Source organism: Aspergillus brunneoviolaceus (assembly GCF_003184695.1).
Source record: "Aspergillus brunneoviolaceus CBS 621.78 unplaced genomic scaffold BO95scaffold_65, whole genome shotgun sequence".
In the NCBI taxonomy this organism is placed as follows: Eukaryota; Fungi; Ascomycota; class Eurotiomycetes; order Eurotiales; family Aspergillaceae; genus Aspergillus; species Aspergillus brunneoviolaceus.
Genome location: NW_020290795.1, coordinates 155,627 through 174,254, shown reverse-complemented (window position 1 = coordinate 174,254; position 18,628 = coordinate 155,627). Strand labels below are relative to the sequence as shown.

The 18,628-nt window shown below is 52.1% G+C and overlaps 8 protein-coding genes across 8 annotated transcripts; 4 read left to right on the top strand and 4 right to left on the bottom strand.

Annotated features, from left to right (window-relative positions):
* Positions 1 to 242: 242 nt before the first annotated feature.
* Positions 243 to 1,092, top strand: BO95DRAFT_370778 (uncharacterized protein; the record flags this gene model as incomplete). The annotated part of the gene is made up of 2 exons (XM_025582931.1): positions 243 to 435; positions 548 to 1,092. The coding sequence occupies 2 exons, from the start codon at positions 243 to 245 to the stop codon at positions 1,090 to 1,092; spliced, it is 738 nt and encodes a 245-aa protein (XP_025438974.1).
* A 230-nt stretch (positions 1,093 to 1,322) lies between these two features.
* BO95DRAFT_236187 (telomere maintenance protein PBP2) lies at positions 1,323 to 3,326 on the bottom strand. The gene is made up of 2 exons (XM_025581315.1): positions 2,604 to 3,326; positions 1,323 to 2,531 (listed from the first exon to the last, which is right to left on the bottom strand). The coding sequence occupies exons 1-2, from the start codon at positions 3,108 to 3,110 to the stop codon at positions 1,635 to 1,637; spliced, it is 1,404 nt and encodes a 467-aa protein (XP_025438973.1). The 5' UTR covers positions 3,111 to 3,326; the 3' UTR covers positions 1,323 to 1,634.
* Positions 3,327 to 4,076: 750 nt separating this feature from the next.
* Positions 4,077 to 5,418, top strand: BO95DRAFT_446012 (uncharacterized protein). Its single transcript, XM_025587277.1, has 2 exons — positions 4,077 to 4,375; positions 4,438 to 5,418. The coding sequence occupies exons 1-2, from the start codon at positions 4,190 to 4,192 to the stop codon at positions 5,287 to 5,289; spliced, it is 1,038 nt and encodes a 345-aa protein (XP_025438972.1). The 5' UTR covers positions 4,077 to 4,189; the 3' UTR covers positions 5,290 to 5,418.
* On the bottom strand, positions 5,401 to 10,371 carry BO95DRAFT_236157 (RecQ family helicase MusN). The gene is made up of 4 exons (XM_025581314.1): positions 9,878 to 10,371; positions 6,233 to 9,819; positions 6,095 to 6,173; positions 5,401 to 6,045 (listed from the first exon to the last, which is right to left on the bottom strand). The coding sequence occupies exons 1-4, from the start codon at positions 10,302 to 10,304 to the stop codon at positions 5,513 to 5,515; spliced, it is 4,626 nt and encodes a 1,541-aa protein (XP_025438971.1). The 5' UTR covers positions 10,305 to 10,371; the 3' UTR covers positions 5,401 to 5,512.
* A 498-nt stretch (positions 10,372 to 10,869) lies between these two features.
* BO95DRAFT_396309 (putative Kelch repeats protein) lies at positions 10,870 to 13,232 on the top strand. Its single transcript, XM_025583745.1, has 3 exons — positions 10,870 to 11,428; positions 11,484 to 11,629; positions 11,682 to 13,232. Exons 1-3 carry the CDS (start codon positions 10,984 to 10,986, stop codon positions 13,110 to 13,112), a joined length of 2,022 nt encoding a protein of 673 aa, XP_025438970.1. The 5' UTR covers positions 10,870 to 10,983; the 3' UTR covers positions 13,113 to 13,232.
* A 126-nt stretch (positions 13,233 to 13,358) lies between these two features.
* Positions 13,359 to 14,911, top strand: BO95DRAFT_236144 (Zn(II)2Cys6 transcription factor domain-containing protein). Its single transcript, XM_025581313.1, has 2 exons — positions 13,359 to 13,444; positions 13,513 to 14,911. Exons 1-2 carry the CDS (start codon positions 13,385 to 13,387, stop codon positions 14,893 to 14,895), a joined length of 1,443 nt encoding a protein of 480 aa, XP_025438969.1. The 5' UTR covers positions 13,359 to 13,384; the 3' UTR covers positions 14,896 to 14,911.
* Positions 14,645 to 15,946, bottom strand: BO95DRAFT_446009 (Aldo/keto reductase). The gene has a single exon (XM_025587276.1). The coding sequence runs from the start codon at positions 15,731 to 15,733 to the stop codon at positions 14,927 to 14,929; it is 807 nt and encodes a 268-aa protein (XP_025438968.1). The 5' UTR covers positions 15,734 to 15,946; the 3' UTR covers positions 14,645 to 14,926.
* A 611-nt stretch (positions 15,947 to 16,557) lies between these two features.
* Positions 16,558 to 18,531, bottom strand: BO95DRAFT_446008 (pyridoxal phosphate-dependent decarboxylase family protein). The gene is made up of 2 exons (XM_025587275.1): positions 18,438 to 18,531; positions 16,558 to 18,374 (listed from the first exon to the last, which is right to left on the bottom strand). The coding sequence occupies exon 2, from the start codon at positions 18,197 to 18,199 to the stop codon at positions 16,679 to 16,681; it is 1,521 nt and encodes a 506-aa protein (XP_025438967.1). The 5' UTR covers positions 18,200 to 18,374; positions 18,438 to 18,531; the 3' UTR covers positions 16,558 to 16,678.
* Positions 18,532 to 18,628: the final 97 nt, after the last annotated feature.

Genomic DNA, 18,628 nt, shown 5'->3' with positions numbered 1-18,628 from the left:
GGGATGGGAATGGTCTGATAATGGAGCGAACCTTAGGCACCAAGCTAGGGTCTATAGTCCTCCTCACTGACATCATCCCGCCCAAAGTGGGAGTGACATCAACATGGAACACCATCGATAAGCCTTGGAGTATTTATCATTCTCCTCCCCTCTCTGTCCAACAGACCACCGCCCAGCTAGCTTTTGCAGCCACGAGCCTTTATATCATATTTCCATAATCATTCGATAGCCGCGCGCACAACATGTCGGAACAAAGCGTGACGGAGTTCATCTACTTCCACGTCAAGGACAGCGTCCGACCCGAGGACCCCGCCCACAGCGACGAGGGCGCCGCTCTCCTGCAGGTCTTCCAGAACACCAAGCACCAGAACGGATATAAGGGGTCCGTCTGGGGCCGGGCCGTCGAGGATGCGAGTTTGATCGTTTGGGCGATTGGTTAGTTTAGTTGAGCTCCTCTTTTGTCTCCAGCCAAGCAATCTTCCGCTACCCTCTACCTACCTATCTACCCTCACCACCTCACCCCAACACAAACCTAACAGCCCAACAGACTGGAACGACGCGCACACCGGCGCAAACCCGACCACGACCCTCGCCCCCTTCCTCCCATCGGACAACGCCGAAATCACCACCATCTTCGCCACCCTAACCCCTTCCACCACCACCACCCCCTCCTCCGCTTCCGAGAACAACAAGAACCCAACCACCACCGAAACCCTCCGCAGCAACCCTACCACCGAACTGTGGACCCCCGCGTTCCCGACCTCCCTCAGCCCGGAGGAAGTCAACGCCGTGCACGCCGACCTCATCGGCCTGCGCGCCGCCGTCACGGAGCGCCTCCCCGAAGGCAAACGGGCGGTGTCCTTTGCGATGGGCCAGGTGGAGCGGCCGGGGACGATGACGCACGAGCAGAGCGAGACCGGCGAGGCGTTTGTGGTGGTCGTGGCGGCCGGGTGGGCCAGCGTCGAGGTGCATCTGGCGGGCAAGGAGACGGAGGCGTTCCAGACGGCCATCGGGAAGGTCAGGGCCCGGTTGTTGGCGCCGGTTAGGGGGTTGGGGGGGTTGAAGCATTTTGAGTTCGCGGGGGTTGAGTGAACTAACTCACTGAGTTTGGGGGTGGGGGTGGGGGAGATGGGCTGGGAAGGTCTAGGAGGGTATAAGCTAGGTGTTCATGTGTGGTTTAGGTATTAGGTCTGTGTAGGGTCTGTCCTTTAAGGGTTGGAAGGTTGGTATTAGGGCTGGGGTAGGATGGTTGGGCGATGATGATGATGATGATGTCACAGAATTATGATCAGAATTCAAAGCTGCTTCCTTTTTTTCTTTTGGTCACACAACAATAAGTACAATACAGCAGCCACGGGAGTGGAAATTGAATAGAGAAATAAAAGCCCGGAACGAAGACACAACAAGGAAATGCCCATTAGTTGGTGAGATGAGTAACAAAAAAGACCGACGGGATGGATTTTAGTGGTCAAGTCAGAAAGAAAAAAAAAAGACCCCCAAAGTGTGTAGGAAAAAAAGAACTAAACTAGCTAAAACTTCATACTAACCCGTTTAAATACGATGCTTTTCGCTTTCTGTGTTTGCCGTGGCTTGTTAGTGGATGATAGATCGGATGAGAACACGGGGCACAAAAACTAACCGAGTCGGGAGTAGAGCATGTACAACGCCATCTGGTTGCACTCCTGAGTACCCGTGATAGTGACCAGGCGCTCGTTGCTGTTCTCTTGGGGCTCGTTGATCTTGATCACACTGCCACTCAAGTGTCGGATCTCGTTGATCTTGGCTCCGCCCTTGCCGATGATCGCGCCCACCATGTCGTTGGGGATGTAGATCTGTTGAGTCAGTGGCTGACCAGGCATGACGCCACCGGCAGGGGCAACCGGGGCAGGGCCACCGGCGCCACCAGCACGGGGCTGCGCAGCCTGCGGACCGCCGTAGGCCGCGGGCTGGTGCGGGCCGGCCCCGGAGTACGGGGTGTGGGGAGTAGCGCCGTAGGGCATGTTGGGCTGGGCGACAGGAGTGGGTGCAGCTTGGCCGTGGAGGTAGGGGACGCCATAGCTGCCGGCCGCGCCGCGGTTGGGGTGAGGGTGGTGGCGCTTGAACGTGTCGGGGTGACCGTATTGGCCGCCAGCGGGTTGAGGCACATAGGGGACAACCTGCATCCCTCCAGGCACGGCTCCAGCGGGCCCACCACTGCGAGTAGCGTAGGCAGAGGCTGCCGGTCCGCCGAAGCGTTCAGTCAGCTGCTCGACCAGAGTCACGGCAACATAATAGGTAGCGATGTGCACGGCGTCCGCAACGCCAAGGATTACAAGGGACCGCTCAGTCGACAAGGGAAGGCAGGCATCCGAAGCGTTTAGACGTGCGCCAGAAGCCTCTTGGATCTCGCGGATCCGGCTACCACCCTTGCCAATGATCGAACCAATGAGGATATGAGGGATTAGCAAACGCAAGGGGTACGTCTTGGATTGGGCAGTTGAAGGGGCATCAAGGGGCTCGTTGTTCAAGGTACGGATGATCAAACCGAATGCCTGGCGTCCAAATTAGCATCACTGAACCAGGGCCGCGAAATTCACGTTTCTGGGGATTAAATGTCCACCAACCTTAGCAGCAGCGTCCTGGGGGCCGCTGACAGTCAAGATACGTTCCACCGCACCCCGGGAGTAATCGCTGACAGTGCACTTGGCTCCCGACAGACGACGAATTTGGGAAACATTCTCACCACCTTTACCGATGACGGTTGCAGCCTCCTGGCTGGAGATTACAGCACGGATGTGGATCCAGCTAGACTCGTCCTGAGGGCGCTGCTCAGACTGGGCAGCTGCAGACTCTCCGTGAGAGGCAGTCGACTGGATGGGCTGCGTCTGCGAAGAAGCGCCCTTGGCAGTCGGAGCATCGGGAACCACGGTGTCTCCTTGGCCATCAGCGCTGGCGCTGGAAGCCGCTGCGGCGTCCGTCTTCACCTCGGTATACGCCTCAGCATCCTCGCCCTTTACTACTTTGTCCAAAGCCGGACGCTTGGCCTCGGGCTGGTCATTGGGACCCGACGGCGAGGAAGGATCTTCCAACGGACGCTTGGTCGATTGCAACGCGGATGGAGAGGCAGACATGATTTCTGTATGCCCAAAGCTTTGCAGTCTTGCTTCACTTACACAGGAAGTCGAAGTGTCAAGAATAGCTCTCTTGTTTTTTTTCTCTTTTGTTTTCTGTCTTCTGCTTTATGTGATCGACTATGTACACCAGGAGTTCCCAATAAAACTTGCTGGTGCTGGCGATCGGGTGGAGAGGGAATTCTGGTGCTTGGGATGACTAGGAGGACTGGTGTGAATATGGTGGCGGGAAAGTGAGGCTGGAAAGGAGAGGTCGACGGAGGAAAGTGTGGAAGGATGCTGAATTGTCACGGGCCTTGGTTTGGAGCAGAGAAAGCTTCACCAGAGCGAGGTAGTGGCAAGGTAGAGGATGTAAGGAAAAGAAACCAATCGAATCGGGCACGATGGAACGAAGCAAGAGGTCTTGGATGTTGGACGGAGACGAAAGGTGTGTTCAGGGTCCGGGCGAATTTAGATGCTGGAGGGTGGATAACGGTGGGGGAGGGAAAGGGAAGAAATGAAAGCAAGATTGAAGCCTGAAACAATTCCCAAAGTCCCAATTTCTCCTTGTTTTCCTGCCAGAAAACGCGACTTGCTCAGATGCACAGGCTGTATGTACGTACAGCACGTCGATTACCCAATCACCTGCCGGAGGGGGAGTGTCTAGCGTAGGAAGTTGGACGGGGGAAAGACTCGAAAAGCTGAGGCAGTCGAGAATAGCCGATCGAAGCTCGCGGTCGTAGATAAAGATACGGATGTGAAAGGGATATGATAAGGGGAAGTTGATGGGCGAGGGGGGGAACGGGGGGTTCGACGTCGCGGTGAAGAGATGAGGTTGAGGGAGTTGGTGAGGCGAGCTGTTGGCACGAGACACGCTAGTCCGTTTGCAGTCAAGCCGCCCATGTTCCGCTGTCACGTGTTAAGCCATCAACAACTACTGTTATCCAATTGTATATCAAGCATATTGACAGGTCACAATACTTCACACGCTGCCAGATCACGAGAATAGTGACTGTGATTGAGCTCTATTTTACTCCGGAAAATAATTGCGAAGGACGTCGAATCTACGCTTCCTTGCTGTATTGTCATCATCCACTGCCATGGATGTCCCACAGGAAAGAGTCGATAAAATCCAGCGCTTCGCAGAGAAAAGCCAACAAACAGAAAAGAGCCATGCCACACAACCGCTGAGCCCAGCCAATATCCAGGCCTATAACAAGAGACTGGATGAAACCCTGCGAGAGCTACAAGAACAAGTCAAGCGTCAAGAAGATGAGTTGCGCAAGGTGCGTATTATGACCAATACAAAGACGACCAGCAGACATCGTCAACTAACACGCGGCCCCAGCTACGCGAGATCAACTCCATCAATCTCTCCAGGATCGGTACCAGCACCTGGGCCCGAGTGTCTCAGGTGCGCCGGGCCAAAAAGGCGTATGACTCTCTCCTCAAATCGGAGACGGAGTTTCCACCGCTCGGTTCTCCGTTGCCGTCGTTACTGGCCGTTGAGGAGACATCCCGTCTGGTGAAGGAGACTAAGATCGCCGCCTCGGAAACGGGCAAGAATCTCTCTAACACGCGCCAGCGGTCGAAGACAGAGGAGGCGAACCTGCGCGATGCGCAAGCCATTCAAGATGGTCTGCAGCGACGGATTCGAACTGTGGCGAGTCTAAATGCCACGAAGGAAAAGAAGGCAAGCTCTCAACTAGCGCGGGAGCTCGTGGAGCAGAAGCAACGGGAAAACGACGAGTATGACAAGGCAACAGAAGATACGAAGACCAAACTCTACGAATTTATTGATCGGTCTCTTGCATCGATGCTTGCAGCAGAATCCCTCGGCGGACCGACTGTAGGCGATGTACCAGATGTCTCAGACGCTACCTTGGAACTGGGCTATACCAGCCATGGCAAGCCGAAGAAGCCGAAAGTACAGGCCGAAACAACTGAGTCAGGTACCAGCCAACGACGCATCGATGAGATTCTACCTCGACAGAACGAGCAAGGAAGGACCTCCAACCGAAGGGAAGTGGCGGCAGTCGAGATGCGCAATCTCCTTGACGAGTTGTTGGAAGCAAGCCCCTCGTATGTGAACGTTCGAGAATCCGCAGCTTCCAGGTTTCTAGTACGAGTCAAAGTGGCACAGTTCCACCCGCGCGATGCGAGAAGGTTAAGATTAATTGATTTTGGGCGCACGCTATAATATCATCTAGCTGTCCATTCCCCGCCGCGTCGGCACTATCATGCGGGCTCTATATAGCGCTATAACATAGAAGCGCCATGTGCGCCTATCACACTATCCTTATGAGACACCCGAATGTAACGCCTATACATGCAATAGTCGCAATGAAACCACAGTCGCAAACGCTGATATATCGTAAACATGTCATTAATCGCTATATCTCAGATGCACGCAAAAAGGTATCTCAGACAGGCATCATCCCAATCCGACTTGTCGCTGATTTCGGCTTGGAAGGTTTTTGGGCCGAGGTCGAAGAAGGGCGGTTGTCAGCACGGTCATGGGATTTCCTCCGAGCCCCTGCTGTTTTCGGTTTCGCTTTTGCTCCTGGGTTATAGCGACGTGGACGTTTACTTGTCTGGCGTTTTCGGGGCTTGCCTTTGCCTGACCCTTCGCCACCGTTTCGAGATTCTTCAGTAGCATGCGGCCCTTGCTGCGACGAAAAGAACCTGCTGGAAACAACACTCTCAGTCATATCAAAGTTAGACGCGTGGTCTGCCAGAAATTCCCCATCACTGAACTCATCCTCGTCCTCACTGCTGTTGAGGTAGATAACATTGTGATGGTTGGGATCGGGTACGACGCCATCGGCATCATCACGCTCTTTCCTTAACTCCTCATAGCGACGCTGCGTGTCCCTAACAAGTTTAAGCAGTTGAGAACCGTAACGGATAACTTTGTCAGGATCAATGCCAGGGATTGCAGCAAGTTCCGAAAGGTCTAATCATCAATCAGCACCGACCACAGTCATGATACAAAGTAATCTTACCTTTAGGGAAGACAATGACCATCTCGCGCAAGATGGTATCAGTAAACGGCTGGTTGCGCAGGCCTTTTTGAAGAACCAACTTTTCAATTTGTCAGTGGTTGCCCTGGTTCATGCTCTTTAGAATGTAAGGAATCTTACGTCTTGGCAGTAGTTCTTCGCATAGACCATGAAGTCCTCAGCTACCGCCTTGTGAAGAGGATCAAGCTGATCGAAACGGCGGTCTTGAGTGATAGGTGGACCGGGAGTGCGCTTTTTGTCTGGACGGGGCCTACCAGCAACGCGAATCTTCTCGAATCCGTCACTATCTGCATCATCAGTAGAGTCATCACCAGTTCCTTGGTATCGGAAACGCGCGAGTCGGCGCTGATTTGCGGCCTGTACAGGCGACGAGACGTTCGTAGATTGCGGTACGGTGTCCTTGCTGCCGTCGGTTCGAGAAGACCGTGCGGGCCGTCGACCCTTCCCACTTGGTGAGACGCGGACGTCAAGTTTCAATTTGACGCGACCACTTTCGTAGTCAGTTGCACGTGATCCCAGCTTGATGTACTGGATCACAAATTTGCTACCATTGATCACATTGTCTTCTCTCAAAGCCCCTTCCCTGAGAAGAGTGTAGAACAATCGTTCAACTTCTCCCACTGCTACACCTTTCCCGTCGCCATAGCCTGGGGCATTGCGGTGCTGAGGTGATCTGAACTTCTTTACTGTCCCTCGGAACATGTTCTCGCAATATGACATGGTAACCTTGTCATCCAGGTTTTGAAAGTAGCGAACGAGTTTAACCACAGAGGCAGCGTGGTCTGAGAAATCATGAAGTTCGGTAACAGAATCGGATTTGCAATTGTCGCAAGAAGCATTGCAGTCTTGTCGGCGAAACTTCTCGTTGAAGTAGCCGAGAATTTGCACTCGTCGGCAATCGGTCTGGTTCTCGCAATACTGTACGACCATGCGCAGCATGAGGCGTTGTCTGTCCTTTTGTTCCTTGCTTCCATCACTACTATCGATCATGCGGAACAAAGTTGTTGTATCTTTGTAGGTGTAGAACAAGTAGCAACCAGAACGCTTACCATCTCGACCGGCGCGTCCTGTTTCCTGATAGTAGCCTTCCAAGCTCTTTGGAATGCTATGATGGATCACGAAGCGTACATCGGGTTTATCAATTCCCATTCCAAAAGCGATGGTTGCGACTATGACGTGGGTCCTTCCAGCTTGCCAGGCTCGCTGAATTTCTGCGCGATCCTCGGAGCTCATACCAGCGTGATAATGTGCAGCTTTGATTCGATACTCCTGGCGAAGTTTGCTAGCGACGCTTTCACATGTCTTGCGCGAAAGACAATAGACGATCCCCGACTTGTTGCGGTATGAGTTGTTTATGATATCAGCGACGCTGGCTAGGAGTTCAGACCCCTTCTGCTTCTTCCGCACTTCATAGGACAAGTTAGGTCGGTTAAAGCTTTGAATCAATACTTCGCAGCCTTCCATCCTCAAGTTGTGGATAACGTCAAGTTTGACATTCTCGGTCGCCGTAGCTGTTAACGCCATCATCGGGACGCCAGGAAGCCGGGTTCGGAGTTCTCCAAGTTCCTTATAATCGGGACGAAAGTCATGCCCCCATTGACTGACACAATGAGCCTCGTCGATGACAATGCGAGCTAGCTTGTGGTTGTTGCGAAGCCTTTCTAGGCTGCGAACAATGGCTTGGCTCTTGTTGACCATCTCTGGAGTGATGTAGAGCAACTCAATCTCTTTCTCGGGTCTGAAATCAGATAATATGTCTAGAATCCGCTGGCGCTCTTCTTTCTTTGTTTCGCCATTCAAAACGTACGCCTTGATATTGAGCTTGTTGAGATGGGAGACTTGGTCCTGCATCAAACTCAGCAGTGGTGATATCACGATGGTAACTCCACTTGTCATCCCGCTAGAAACCACAGAGGGCAGCTGATAACACAAAGACTTGCCGCCTCCTGTGGGCATTAGCACAAATACATCTTCGCCACCAAGCGTTGCGTCTATGGCCTCAAGTTGATTAAGACGAAATCCCTGGAGTCCGAATCGATCCCTTAGTGCAGCCTTCACATCTTTGGTCCATGCATGTTGTGTCCACAGAGTGTTCTGGCTTTGTTGCTTCTGCGTTGCGGGAAAACGCGGGGTGTTCCCTGAGGTTTCAGCAAAAACCTTACGGTTCTGAAGCTCGAGATGGTTTGCCGAATTCGTGGAGGGATCTTCAAAGTACTCTGCAGCCTCTAGCATGTCTTCGTCGTCCAGATCGAATTCATCCATTATCTCCGTGGCGACAGTCGGAGAACCCATTGTCCTCGTGAACGTATCCTCGTCCGACAACATGGTCGTATCGTCATAGTCAAAGGTTCTGCGACTGGAGGTGGCGTTGAGGTTTTTGAACGATAGGTCTGATACTCGCGTGGAGATCTCGGAACGTGCGTCATTATAGCCTGTCGTCGGTCGTAGTGAGCCCTTTGAAACCGGCTCCTCAACACCTTTTGTGATACTTGATCGAACAGTGTCTCTAAAATTAGAAGATGTGGCACGAGGTGCAAGCGAGAATGAAGTTGACTGTTCTAGACCAATTCTAGAAGTGCCATTGTGCAGCGAGTCAAGATATGATAAGATATCAGTCCGTTGCAGTGTACGCCGCATATTGGATTCAATTTCCTCTAATTGTGCAGTCAACTGCCGACTCTCTGCAAGTTCCGGCATCGTCTGCGGATCGCCACCTTGCGAAATGGCCTGCATCAAGGTCTTTTTCAGGGCTTGCCTCTTGGTATCGCATGAGAAGTAGGCAGCCCTATCTTGTCTCAGCCTTTCGATGGCCTCGATCTTTTCAGTAAGAGATTTGTTCTCGACAATCAACTCCGGCGCAGGCTCTCCCTTCATTGCTCGCTCATATACAATCTCAGAATTCTTCGTGAGGGTATCTTTGAATGTCGCGATCATCCCTTCGATTGAAGCTGCAGACGAAGACAAAAACCTGGCTACGTCCTTGTCAAGAGAAACAGATGGCGATGAATCCACGGTTGCAGATATGTGCGACGGCTGCTGTGAGCTAGCAAGAGTTCGTGAGGTTGAAGGAATGGCCTCTGACATCCCAGATATGGGCGCAGCTTGCATTGGCTTGCGAACAATAGTTTCAGGCGAATGAGTATCCAGGGCGTCAACCTCTGGCGATATTGGGTACAGAGACTCGTCGGGATTCAAACCCATGTCATCCTTAGCTTCCCAGTCATCGAAGAGATCGTCGTCACCATCTTCATCTGAGTCGGCGATCACTTGACTTAGGTTTCGGGAAGGCGTGCGCTGGTGATTATCCACGGTGGACTGTGGCAGTCTCTTGCGTTGAGAAGGTGAGGGAGCAGGCTGAAGACGTTCAGCAGTTCGAGCAACCTTCATCGGCGAGCGCGCTTTAGAGGCAGACTTTCTCGGCGAGAGAAGATCAGACATATAATCATCGCTTTTCCGCTTCTTCCCACGTTTTTCGGGTGAGTGCTTCCGAACTGCAGCTTCTTCCGTCCATAATTGTTGAGGTTCGCCGAAGCCATCTGTGGTACTTGACGAGAAGGCAGTTGGATCGAAATCCCCAGTCAAATCAATCGTGTCCACATCAAAATCAGAGAATGGCGATAGGACTTCGAGGTTTTGTTTCGAGCGGGAAGGCGTCACGGATGTCTTCTTGGGGCTGCGGACTGAGGAAGGAGGAACACTTTGTGATGCTATTGAGCGTAAGTAGCGCGTAACTGTGGTAGGGAGTGTTCGAATCTGAGCGCACACCTTTTACTGACTTGGTCACGGTAGTTGGCTCCTTCGCGGGCGCCTCTGGCGCAAGACGATGCTTGGATGCTTTTGGGGTCTGGTTGGGGCTATCCTTGGAGAGGCAGAGCATCCGCGGTTTGCGCCCAGACCCCGGAGTAAGTACCAGGCGTGCCATTTCTTCCGATTCAGAGTCTATCTCCCCATCATTGTTGAGATCGGTCTGGTCTTGGATACCACGAGTAGGCTCCGAATTATCAATTGCGAATGAGCCATGTATTTGGGCGGTTAACGTAGGCAATGTCCTGACCGGGGAGAGTGGGAGAGCGCTCCGGGCACTAGTGGTGTTGTTTTGATACTCGTGCTCGGACGAAACCAGAGAGGGGTAGAGTGCATGACCTTGCTGCAACAGCCATTTGAGATGAGCTGTCAGATTATTCTTAGTCATAGGGCCGTAGTCTTGCTCGCATGGTTTTCTCAGGAGATTTAAACATAACAATAGCGATGGGTGTTCTAGCCGCCAAAAACAAAAACTATTGTATGGATGAGAAGCATTGCGACGGCCAATGATCCGACGCGTCTCCGCGCGCTATCACGTGGGCGGTGACTGGCACTCTCTCGGCGCAGCAGTTTCCGACTAGTAACTTAGGCATCTGGTAATCTTAGTACCCTGGTCATACATTACATACCTTGATCGATATATTCACTCGCATCCTGTCAACTCACAATATAACAGTACTCCTCATGTGCACAAATACTTGATGTTCTATCTGTCAGCAAACTCTGTCACTTCAGTATGATTTTTGCTGTCCATCGCAAGCATTGTGGCCCCCCAGAAGTCTAGCTCTTGGATAAATTACGTGTCTCCTGGCGCACGGGGCCGCGGGCTTGTAAAACTATTACTCAATCTGGTAATATTAGGAGGGGCCAATGGCTCGACAATCTTTTTTTTTTCCTTGCGGCCGAGAAGGCCCCGCGCTATAGAAGAAATACTACTGTTCCCGTAGCATTATCGATAAGACAAAATATCCTAAAGCTGGTGAGACTTATCAGCCACCCTGAAGTAACAAAGCCAAGGACAATTTCTCTTCAACCAGAGTAAGCAAGTACTCACTGGAGCCAACATCATGGGCAAGAAGAACAAGAAGTCCGCCGAGCACAAGGAGCGGGTAGCAGCGAAACAGTCGAAGAAAGCTGCCCAGAAAGAGAAGAGAGGCAAGACCAAGGGCAAAGATGCAGACAGCGATGCTGAAGATGCCGATTTGGACGCCATCCTTGCTCAGTATGCAGAGGAGCAAGCCAGGTTCCTTAAGGTCACCGAGACTGTCAGTGGGCCTCCCACTCCTCGGTCCTCTGCCACTGTATTAGCTTCGCCGTCGAACCAGAACGAACTTCTGGTCTTTGGTGGAGAGTATTTCGATGGCAATCTAGCTACCTTCTTCAATAATCTTTTTATCTACAACATCAACCGTGGGGAATGGAAGGAGATTAACAGTCCCAACAGTCCTCTTCCCCGGAGTGGACATGCATGGTGCCGTGGCGGCAACACTGGAGGCGTCTACTTGTTCGGAGGTAAGTGAGCTTCGCAGTTTGGGGTGGGCTCAATTGGATTGACTCTCGTATCTAGGAGAGTTCTCTTCCCCGAAACAGGGAACGTTCTACCACTACAATGATTTCTGGCACCTTGATCCCTTGACAAGGGAATGGACCCGTCTGGAAACGAAGGGCAAGGGGCCTCCGGCTAGAAGTGGTCACCGAATGACTTACTACAAGGTTAGTGTTAATCAAGACGTTCTCAATGTGCCAGAAGCTTATGTTTTTGAAGAACTACATCATTTTGTTTGGAGGATTCCAGGATACCTCGCAACAGACCAAATACCTCCAGGACCTGTGGATCTACGATTGTGCAAAGTATACTTGGTTCACCCCGAATCTTTCAGCAGCTTCACAGAAACCTGATCCACGTTCGTCTTTCTCTTTCTTGCCGCATGACACAGGTGCTGTTCTCTACGGTGGCTATTCCCGCGTCAAAGTTAGCGCAGGTGTCGGGGGAAAGCCAGTGAAGAACGGCCCTCAGCGGATGACCATGAAACCTATGGTTCATCAGGATACTTGGTTCCTTCGAATCACGCCTCCACCTGCTGATGCTCCGGCGAACACACTCCCGACAGTGCGCTGGGAGCGCAGAAAGAAGCCTGCTAACTCGCCCAACCCGCCTCGTGCCGGTGCCACCATGGCGTACCACAAGGGTCGAGGTATCATGTTCGGTGGTGTTCATGATGTTGAGCTCAGCGAGGAAGGCATTGACAGCGAGTTCTTTGACACCATGTTTGCCTGGAATACTGACCGTAACCGCTTCTTCCCCCTGACCCTGAGACGCCCCAGGGCACAAGGCAAGAAACAGGCGGCAAACCAGTTCAAATCTCGCGACCGTAGCAAAGCTACCGAAGAGGAACTTCTACAAAACCTGAAAGCACTGGAGGCCAAGGGAGGCATCCGTGGTTTGGATGACGATGAGGAACTGCAATTGGCATCCAAGGCCGATGAGGAGCCGGCTGAACCAGAGAAACCGGCCGTGATACGATTCGAAATGCCTCATCAACGATTCAATGCGCAGTTGGCGGTGCAAGACGACACTCTATTCATCTTTGGTGGAACCTTTGAGAAGGGAGATCGGGAGTTCACGTTCAATGACCTGTACTCCATTGATTTGGTCAAGCTCGATGGGGTCAAGGAGATTTACTATGATGAACCTGGGAACTGGCATCTGCTCAACGAAGCCGATAGCGACGACGAGATGGATGAGGATGATGAGGAAGATCTTGAAGAAGATGAGGAAGGTGATGAAGATGCCATGTCCCTTGACACTGCCTCCCCTGCACCGACCGAGGTTACTGTACCATCGGTGACCAAGGAATTGGAACAGCTTGATGTGGAAGAGCAGGAGTCAGAGCCATCCGTCCAGGATAGCAGACCTCTTCCTCGTCCTTTCGAGAGCTTGCGTGAATTCTTTACTCGGACATCTGAAGATTGGCAAAAGATTCTGATGGACACTTTGAAAGAAAGAGGCGTCTCGTTGGACAAGAACATCAAAGAACTTCGTAAGGATGCATTCAACATGGCAGAGGAGAAATGGTGGGATAGCAGAGAAGAGATCATGGCTTTGGAAGACGAGCAAGAGGAGGCTGGTATTGGTGAGGTGGTCAGCATTGCTGATCGAGCGGACAATGCCGGAGGCGCTGGAAGACGCAGGTAATCTTGGATAAAAGCTTATCAGAGCATATCAAACAGACATTGCGAGGCGTAATGTCATGGTCCTTAATCTGATATCTTCTTGCGATGCTAGTAAATGACGATGACTACCTAGTACCTCAGCACCTAGTAACATGTCTCTGATTGAACTAGCTAGTTGATGATTTGGGTATTGATTACGTGATCCCCTCGCCTAAGAGCATAGGAATCCTTTCCCTTTTTCTCTTCAGTTCAGACTCTCGAGAGCAACATACCAGAAATGAAGAGTAATCCACGATGGTGTATCGTGGCAGGCCTTCGAAGTCATGCCGTCAATGTCGAAAGCGTGATATCAAAGTAAGCAGTTTAGACGCTCTTCCCAGAGCCTCATGGTTTCCGTCCAGCCACGATACTCACCGACACAGTGCGACAAGAAAAAGGATGGCTGCTCTCAGTGCTCACGCGCTGGGCTTTCATGCCCTGGATATCATAATCCCAAAGATCTGATCATCCTTGATGAGTCCGATGCTACTATCAAGCGAGTGTCGGTGAACCAGACCATTCGACAATCAAGTTCTCCGAATCCGCTGTCAATCAGGCTGCTCCCAACAGTTATGCAGCGCGCAAAGGGCCTTTATATCTCGCAATACGTTGGCGCGATGCCAGCAACAAGCATTTTCTCTTTCATGCAGATCTTCTATCCGCCGATGATTCATGACATTCCGGTTCTAGAGACGGTCACCCGTGCTGTCTTCATGGTAAACTTCTCCTTATCGCACGGGTGCCATGCCGCTCTTCACCACGCTCGGGCCATGTACGGATCAGCTCTGAGGATGACTCGCAAGGCGCTCCAAATACCAGACGAGGTCATGCTCGACAGAACTTTGTTCTCAGTCATCTTAATGTGTGTTTTTGAACGACTCGCAAGTTTTGAAAGTGATGAATCGGTTGTTCCTCGCAGCCATTTGAGTGGAGCCTGTGGATTGATGTCCTTAAGGGGTACAGGGCAGTTCGCGGATAAGTACAGTCCTACCATGCTTCTGCACCTTACTGAGCTTGTGGTACTCGATTGTCTTGCGAGAGGCTCTGCTATTCCGCTGCAGTTTTTGTCTCTGCGGCGGATGGCGCTCGATAATGCCGTGGATACATCATCTCTGAAGTGGAAATTTTGGGATATTATGCTGCGCTATGTACAGCTGGAGAACTCAGTCACGTCGGGCCATCGATCGGAAGAAGTTATACTCAGGGCAGAGCAGCTTGATCTCGAACTCGAAGAGTTGGCATGTTGGCTACCAGTCTTCGTTTCAAGGAGGCAAAGCCCGATGCCCCTAAATATGTCCTTTGCTGGGACTGACATCTACCCTGACTGCAAGTCTTTGACGAACTGGAACAACTTTCGTGTGGTTCGTCTCTTATTAGCTAGGATAGTGCGAGAGCAGGGTACTCGACTACCTGTCTCGTCAGCCGATCATACTTCACTTGACAACATGCTGTACGAGTCTAATCGGAAGGCCGTCGACCTTACCTCAGATATACTTTATTCCTGCTCAAGTGAAGTTCTTTCGTCTCAGCAACCTTGCGACCTGTCCTTAAATACTCTACTTTGGCATCTATACGTGGCCAAAACCCAAGAACTGCAGTTGGGTCATCTAGAGTCATCTCTTCATGACCAGATGCTTCGACTGTCGACAATCCAAGCCCCCGGGCAACGAGCCACTGTAAAGAAAATATTAACATCCTCCGCCGAGGATTCACGGAGTGTCTGGAGAATGTGGCTCAAATTTGGGAGGAACGAATTTCTAATTTAACATGCGAAAATCCCTGGAACGATATCCCTTTTCAGTACTCATTCAACCTCGCCGCGGCCGGGGGATACCTCGCGCCCGCTACGGGATACTTTTTGAGGATGACCTCGATCTCCTCAAGCTCATCCTCGGTCAGCTCAACATCCTGTACATTCTCCAGCACCCGTGCCTCGGAGCGCGCACCCGGAATCGGTACAATGACCGGCATTCCAGGCTTCCTACCCTGAGCCTTCAACCAAGACAACGCCAGCTGAGCCACGGAGCAACCCTTTGCCACCGCGACGGCCTCCATCGCCTCCACCAGCAGACGATTCTGGGCGATGCTATCAGGCTGGAAGCGGGGCACCGTGCGGTGGTGCGTTTCCGGCAGATCGTCCACCGACTTGATCGTCCCCGTCAGCATCCCAGCACCCAGAGGCGTGTGCGCCACCAGGACAATCCCGTTCTCCGCGCAGGCCTCCGCCACCCCGTTCTCAAACACCTCCCGCGACCAGAGACTGACCTCGGCCTCGACCATATCAATCTTCGTCACGCTCGCCGCGCGGCGGATCGTGTCCGCGCGGACTTCACTCAACTGGATGCCTCCGATCTTGCCCTCCTCCCTGAGCTCCGCGAGCGCCCGCACGCTCTCCTCGACAGGCACGTTGGGGTCCACTCTCCCCAAGCCAAAGACATCGATCTTCTTCTTCCCATCCAAGATCCTCAGGGCGTTGTCCACAAACTTGCGCAGCCCCGCGCGCGAACAATCCATGGTGAAGGTCTTCATCGACACCAGCCCGGACTTGACCGTGAAGACGACCCGCTCGGCGTCCTCCGGATAGGTGGTGAAATACCGTTTCATCAGATGCAGGGAGTTGTTGTCCGGGGTGCCGTAGAAGTCGGCGCCGTTCCAGACATTCGCCCCAGCTGCGAGAGCGGTCTTGAGGATTTTGAAGGCTTGTTCATCCGGGGTGGGCCCGTATTGCCATATCAGGCCTATAGCACAGTCAGAATATGCCCAGGATAATAACACGAACAATGATCATGAGAAGCATCGTGTGCTGGCTTAAACGCACGCATCAACCCCAGGCCATTCTGGCTGATTTCTTTTCCGGCGAGTGTAGGCATCCTGAGCGGTATGTGTAGATAGTGGGTTGTGATGTATAGAATCGGGGGAAGTGTACTGTATATGTAGATGGTAGAGTAACTGAAACCTGTGTTTATATCAATGGAAGCATCTTCGACGACAGCGGATCAGCTCGCTATTTAACTTCCGGCAGGGGGTCTCTTAATTCCATGACATGTCTTAATCGCCGTTTCATCTCCGTGGTCGAGGGAACGGTTGAGGGCGTTAAGTCCGCTGCTGAACGTCACGACCAGTTGGATACCTGATCTGGAATAGCGTGGGAATTACAGTGGCTCACTAAGTGATGCGGGATCCATCCATCCATGCGGTGCTCGGTTTCCCCTGCAATCCTGCCGCTCCGCTTGTTGCAGGATCATTTCCCACACTTGGCTGCCTATGCCGCGTATGTATTTCCTCTGAACTTCTCTGAGGGCGTATCCCACACACGCTGGGTCGGTTCGGAGTAGTCCATACCTGTTGGAAACCTTTCCATCACATTCTCATGAATCCTTCGAGGCAACGGAGGGAGATAAAGCATCTTAGCCACGGAGAAGGCTGAAGAAATGTCTAATATGGAAAGACGGTTTCTGATGAACGGAACAAAATCATTTGTATTATTATAATTAAATTCCTCCGACCAGGCAACCTCATCGCAAGGGAGTCAATAGTACAGTTCATAGCCTACATACTCTCATCAGCCACGCTTTGCAGCACTTCCGTCACAAGCGCAAAATCTCGCTCTTCCTCCGCCCGCCAATTCGAGATAGCAATCCGACAAGCGGGTCTTCCGTCCCATGAAGTGCCCGAGACAAACATCTTCGAAGTGTCGTTGATTCTTTTGGCGAGGCTTTGGTTCAGGCTGTCATCTTTGGCACTGAAAAGCACGACCATGTAAGTTCGATCTAGTAGCGCGTCTTTGCTGCCCGCTGCCGGCAGAATGTTGTACTTTGGATGGTCGTACAGCCAACCAGCAATCATTCTTGACAGACGGATCTGCTTCTGGAGCATATTCTTAAAGCCATTCCTCCCGTACGCCACGAGAGAGGTGTAGACTGGCAGTGCCCTGAAGCGCCTGGAGTTCTCCATCCCGTTGTTCAAAGGCGAAGGTATCGCATTTCCACCACTTTGACCACCGGTCAAATACGCTGCATTCGCATTTTGGAATACGTTCACAGCCTCTTCGGGATGGCGACAGAGGACAAATCCACAATCATATGGCACGTTGAGCAGCTTGTGTGCATCACACGCGATGGAGTCTGCCAACTCCATCCCCCCGCAGCCTCGAGCGATGGAAGCGAATTCAGCAGTGGGCTCGAGAATGCGACCAAAGATTCCGAACGCGCCATCAACATGAAGCCAAGCGCCGTATCTATCACAGAGCTCGCGCAATCTCCGCATCTCATCTAAGCTGGACGTGGCGAAGTGTCCGGTGTTGACCTCGCCGCAAGACACAGCGACGATGCTAGCCTTGTTGGACGCTGCCAATTCCGTTTCTAGTTGCTCAAGGTCAAAGCGAAGGGGATCATCGTCCAGACAGATGTTCTTGACATTCGCGCGTCCGATACCGAGGATGCCAGCTGCTTTTCCCATCGACGAATGGGGTAAAGTTGAGAGAACCTGGATCCCAGAGAGCCCGGCTGCTTGCATGACCTCAAACAGACCGTACTCCCCAACGCTCTTGATCGAGGTGCCCTTCTTTTCGGCGGCAACTCGTAAGACGTATTCTCTGCCGCAAGCCAACCCTTGAACATTGCTTGCGGTGGCTCCGGTGGTGAAGGTGCCGTTGTGCCAATGACGCCTGTCCAGCCGTAGAAGATCCACAAGAAGACCCAAAGCGGAATATTCGACATCTGTCGCGACGGAATGCTCGGTGAGATGAACTTGTACATTTTGATCGTATGCAGAGACAAGGTTGTCTGCGAAAAGGGCGGCCGGAGTAATGCCGCCAGTGACGAAGCCATAATAATTGGGGCTTATACTGCTACGATTGAAAGCAGGTACCATATCGTTCAGAATATGTTGCGTGGCCTGGTCGAATCCCAGGCCTTCGTCGCTGAGAGACTTCGGCAGAGACGCTCTGGCTCGCGTAAGAGCAGCAGCATCCGGTAGGACGCCTGGTTCCCACGTTTGAGTCATCTTCCACAAGTCTTGTTGCAGACGGCCTTGCTCCTGCGCAGTTTTTTGGACATTTTCAAGGTTCATGACGATCATATCACCCGTTAGAAGAACAAAAAGCAGCCAATCTGGACCCCCTCCGTGCAAGAGAATAGAGGGTTGGTGTTTGTTTTGAACTTTCAGCAGAGTTGGTTCTTTTCCGACGCGATTATATATTGTGGACCTAGGACGGGATCTGAAGGTTCGGCTGTACCTGCTGTGTCTGGAAAACCGGGGGTTGAATGAGCTTTGAATATCATGGCTCTCAATGGCATAACTAACTCACATATTGCGGAAGCCTTATTATCTCCGAGTCAAGCATTCAAATTGTCCGAAAGTAAGTCTGTCCATTCGATCAGGTTGGGGAAAAGTGGAGATCGGATAGCGGAGAATAAAGAGAGGGAGAAAGTTAGACTAGACTAAGTGACTGGGTTCGTAGTTTCCCTCTTCGTATTCCTGGTACCGGCTGGCTCCCCT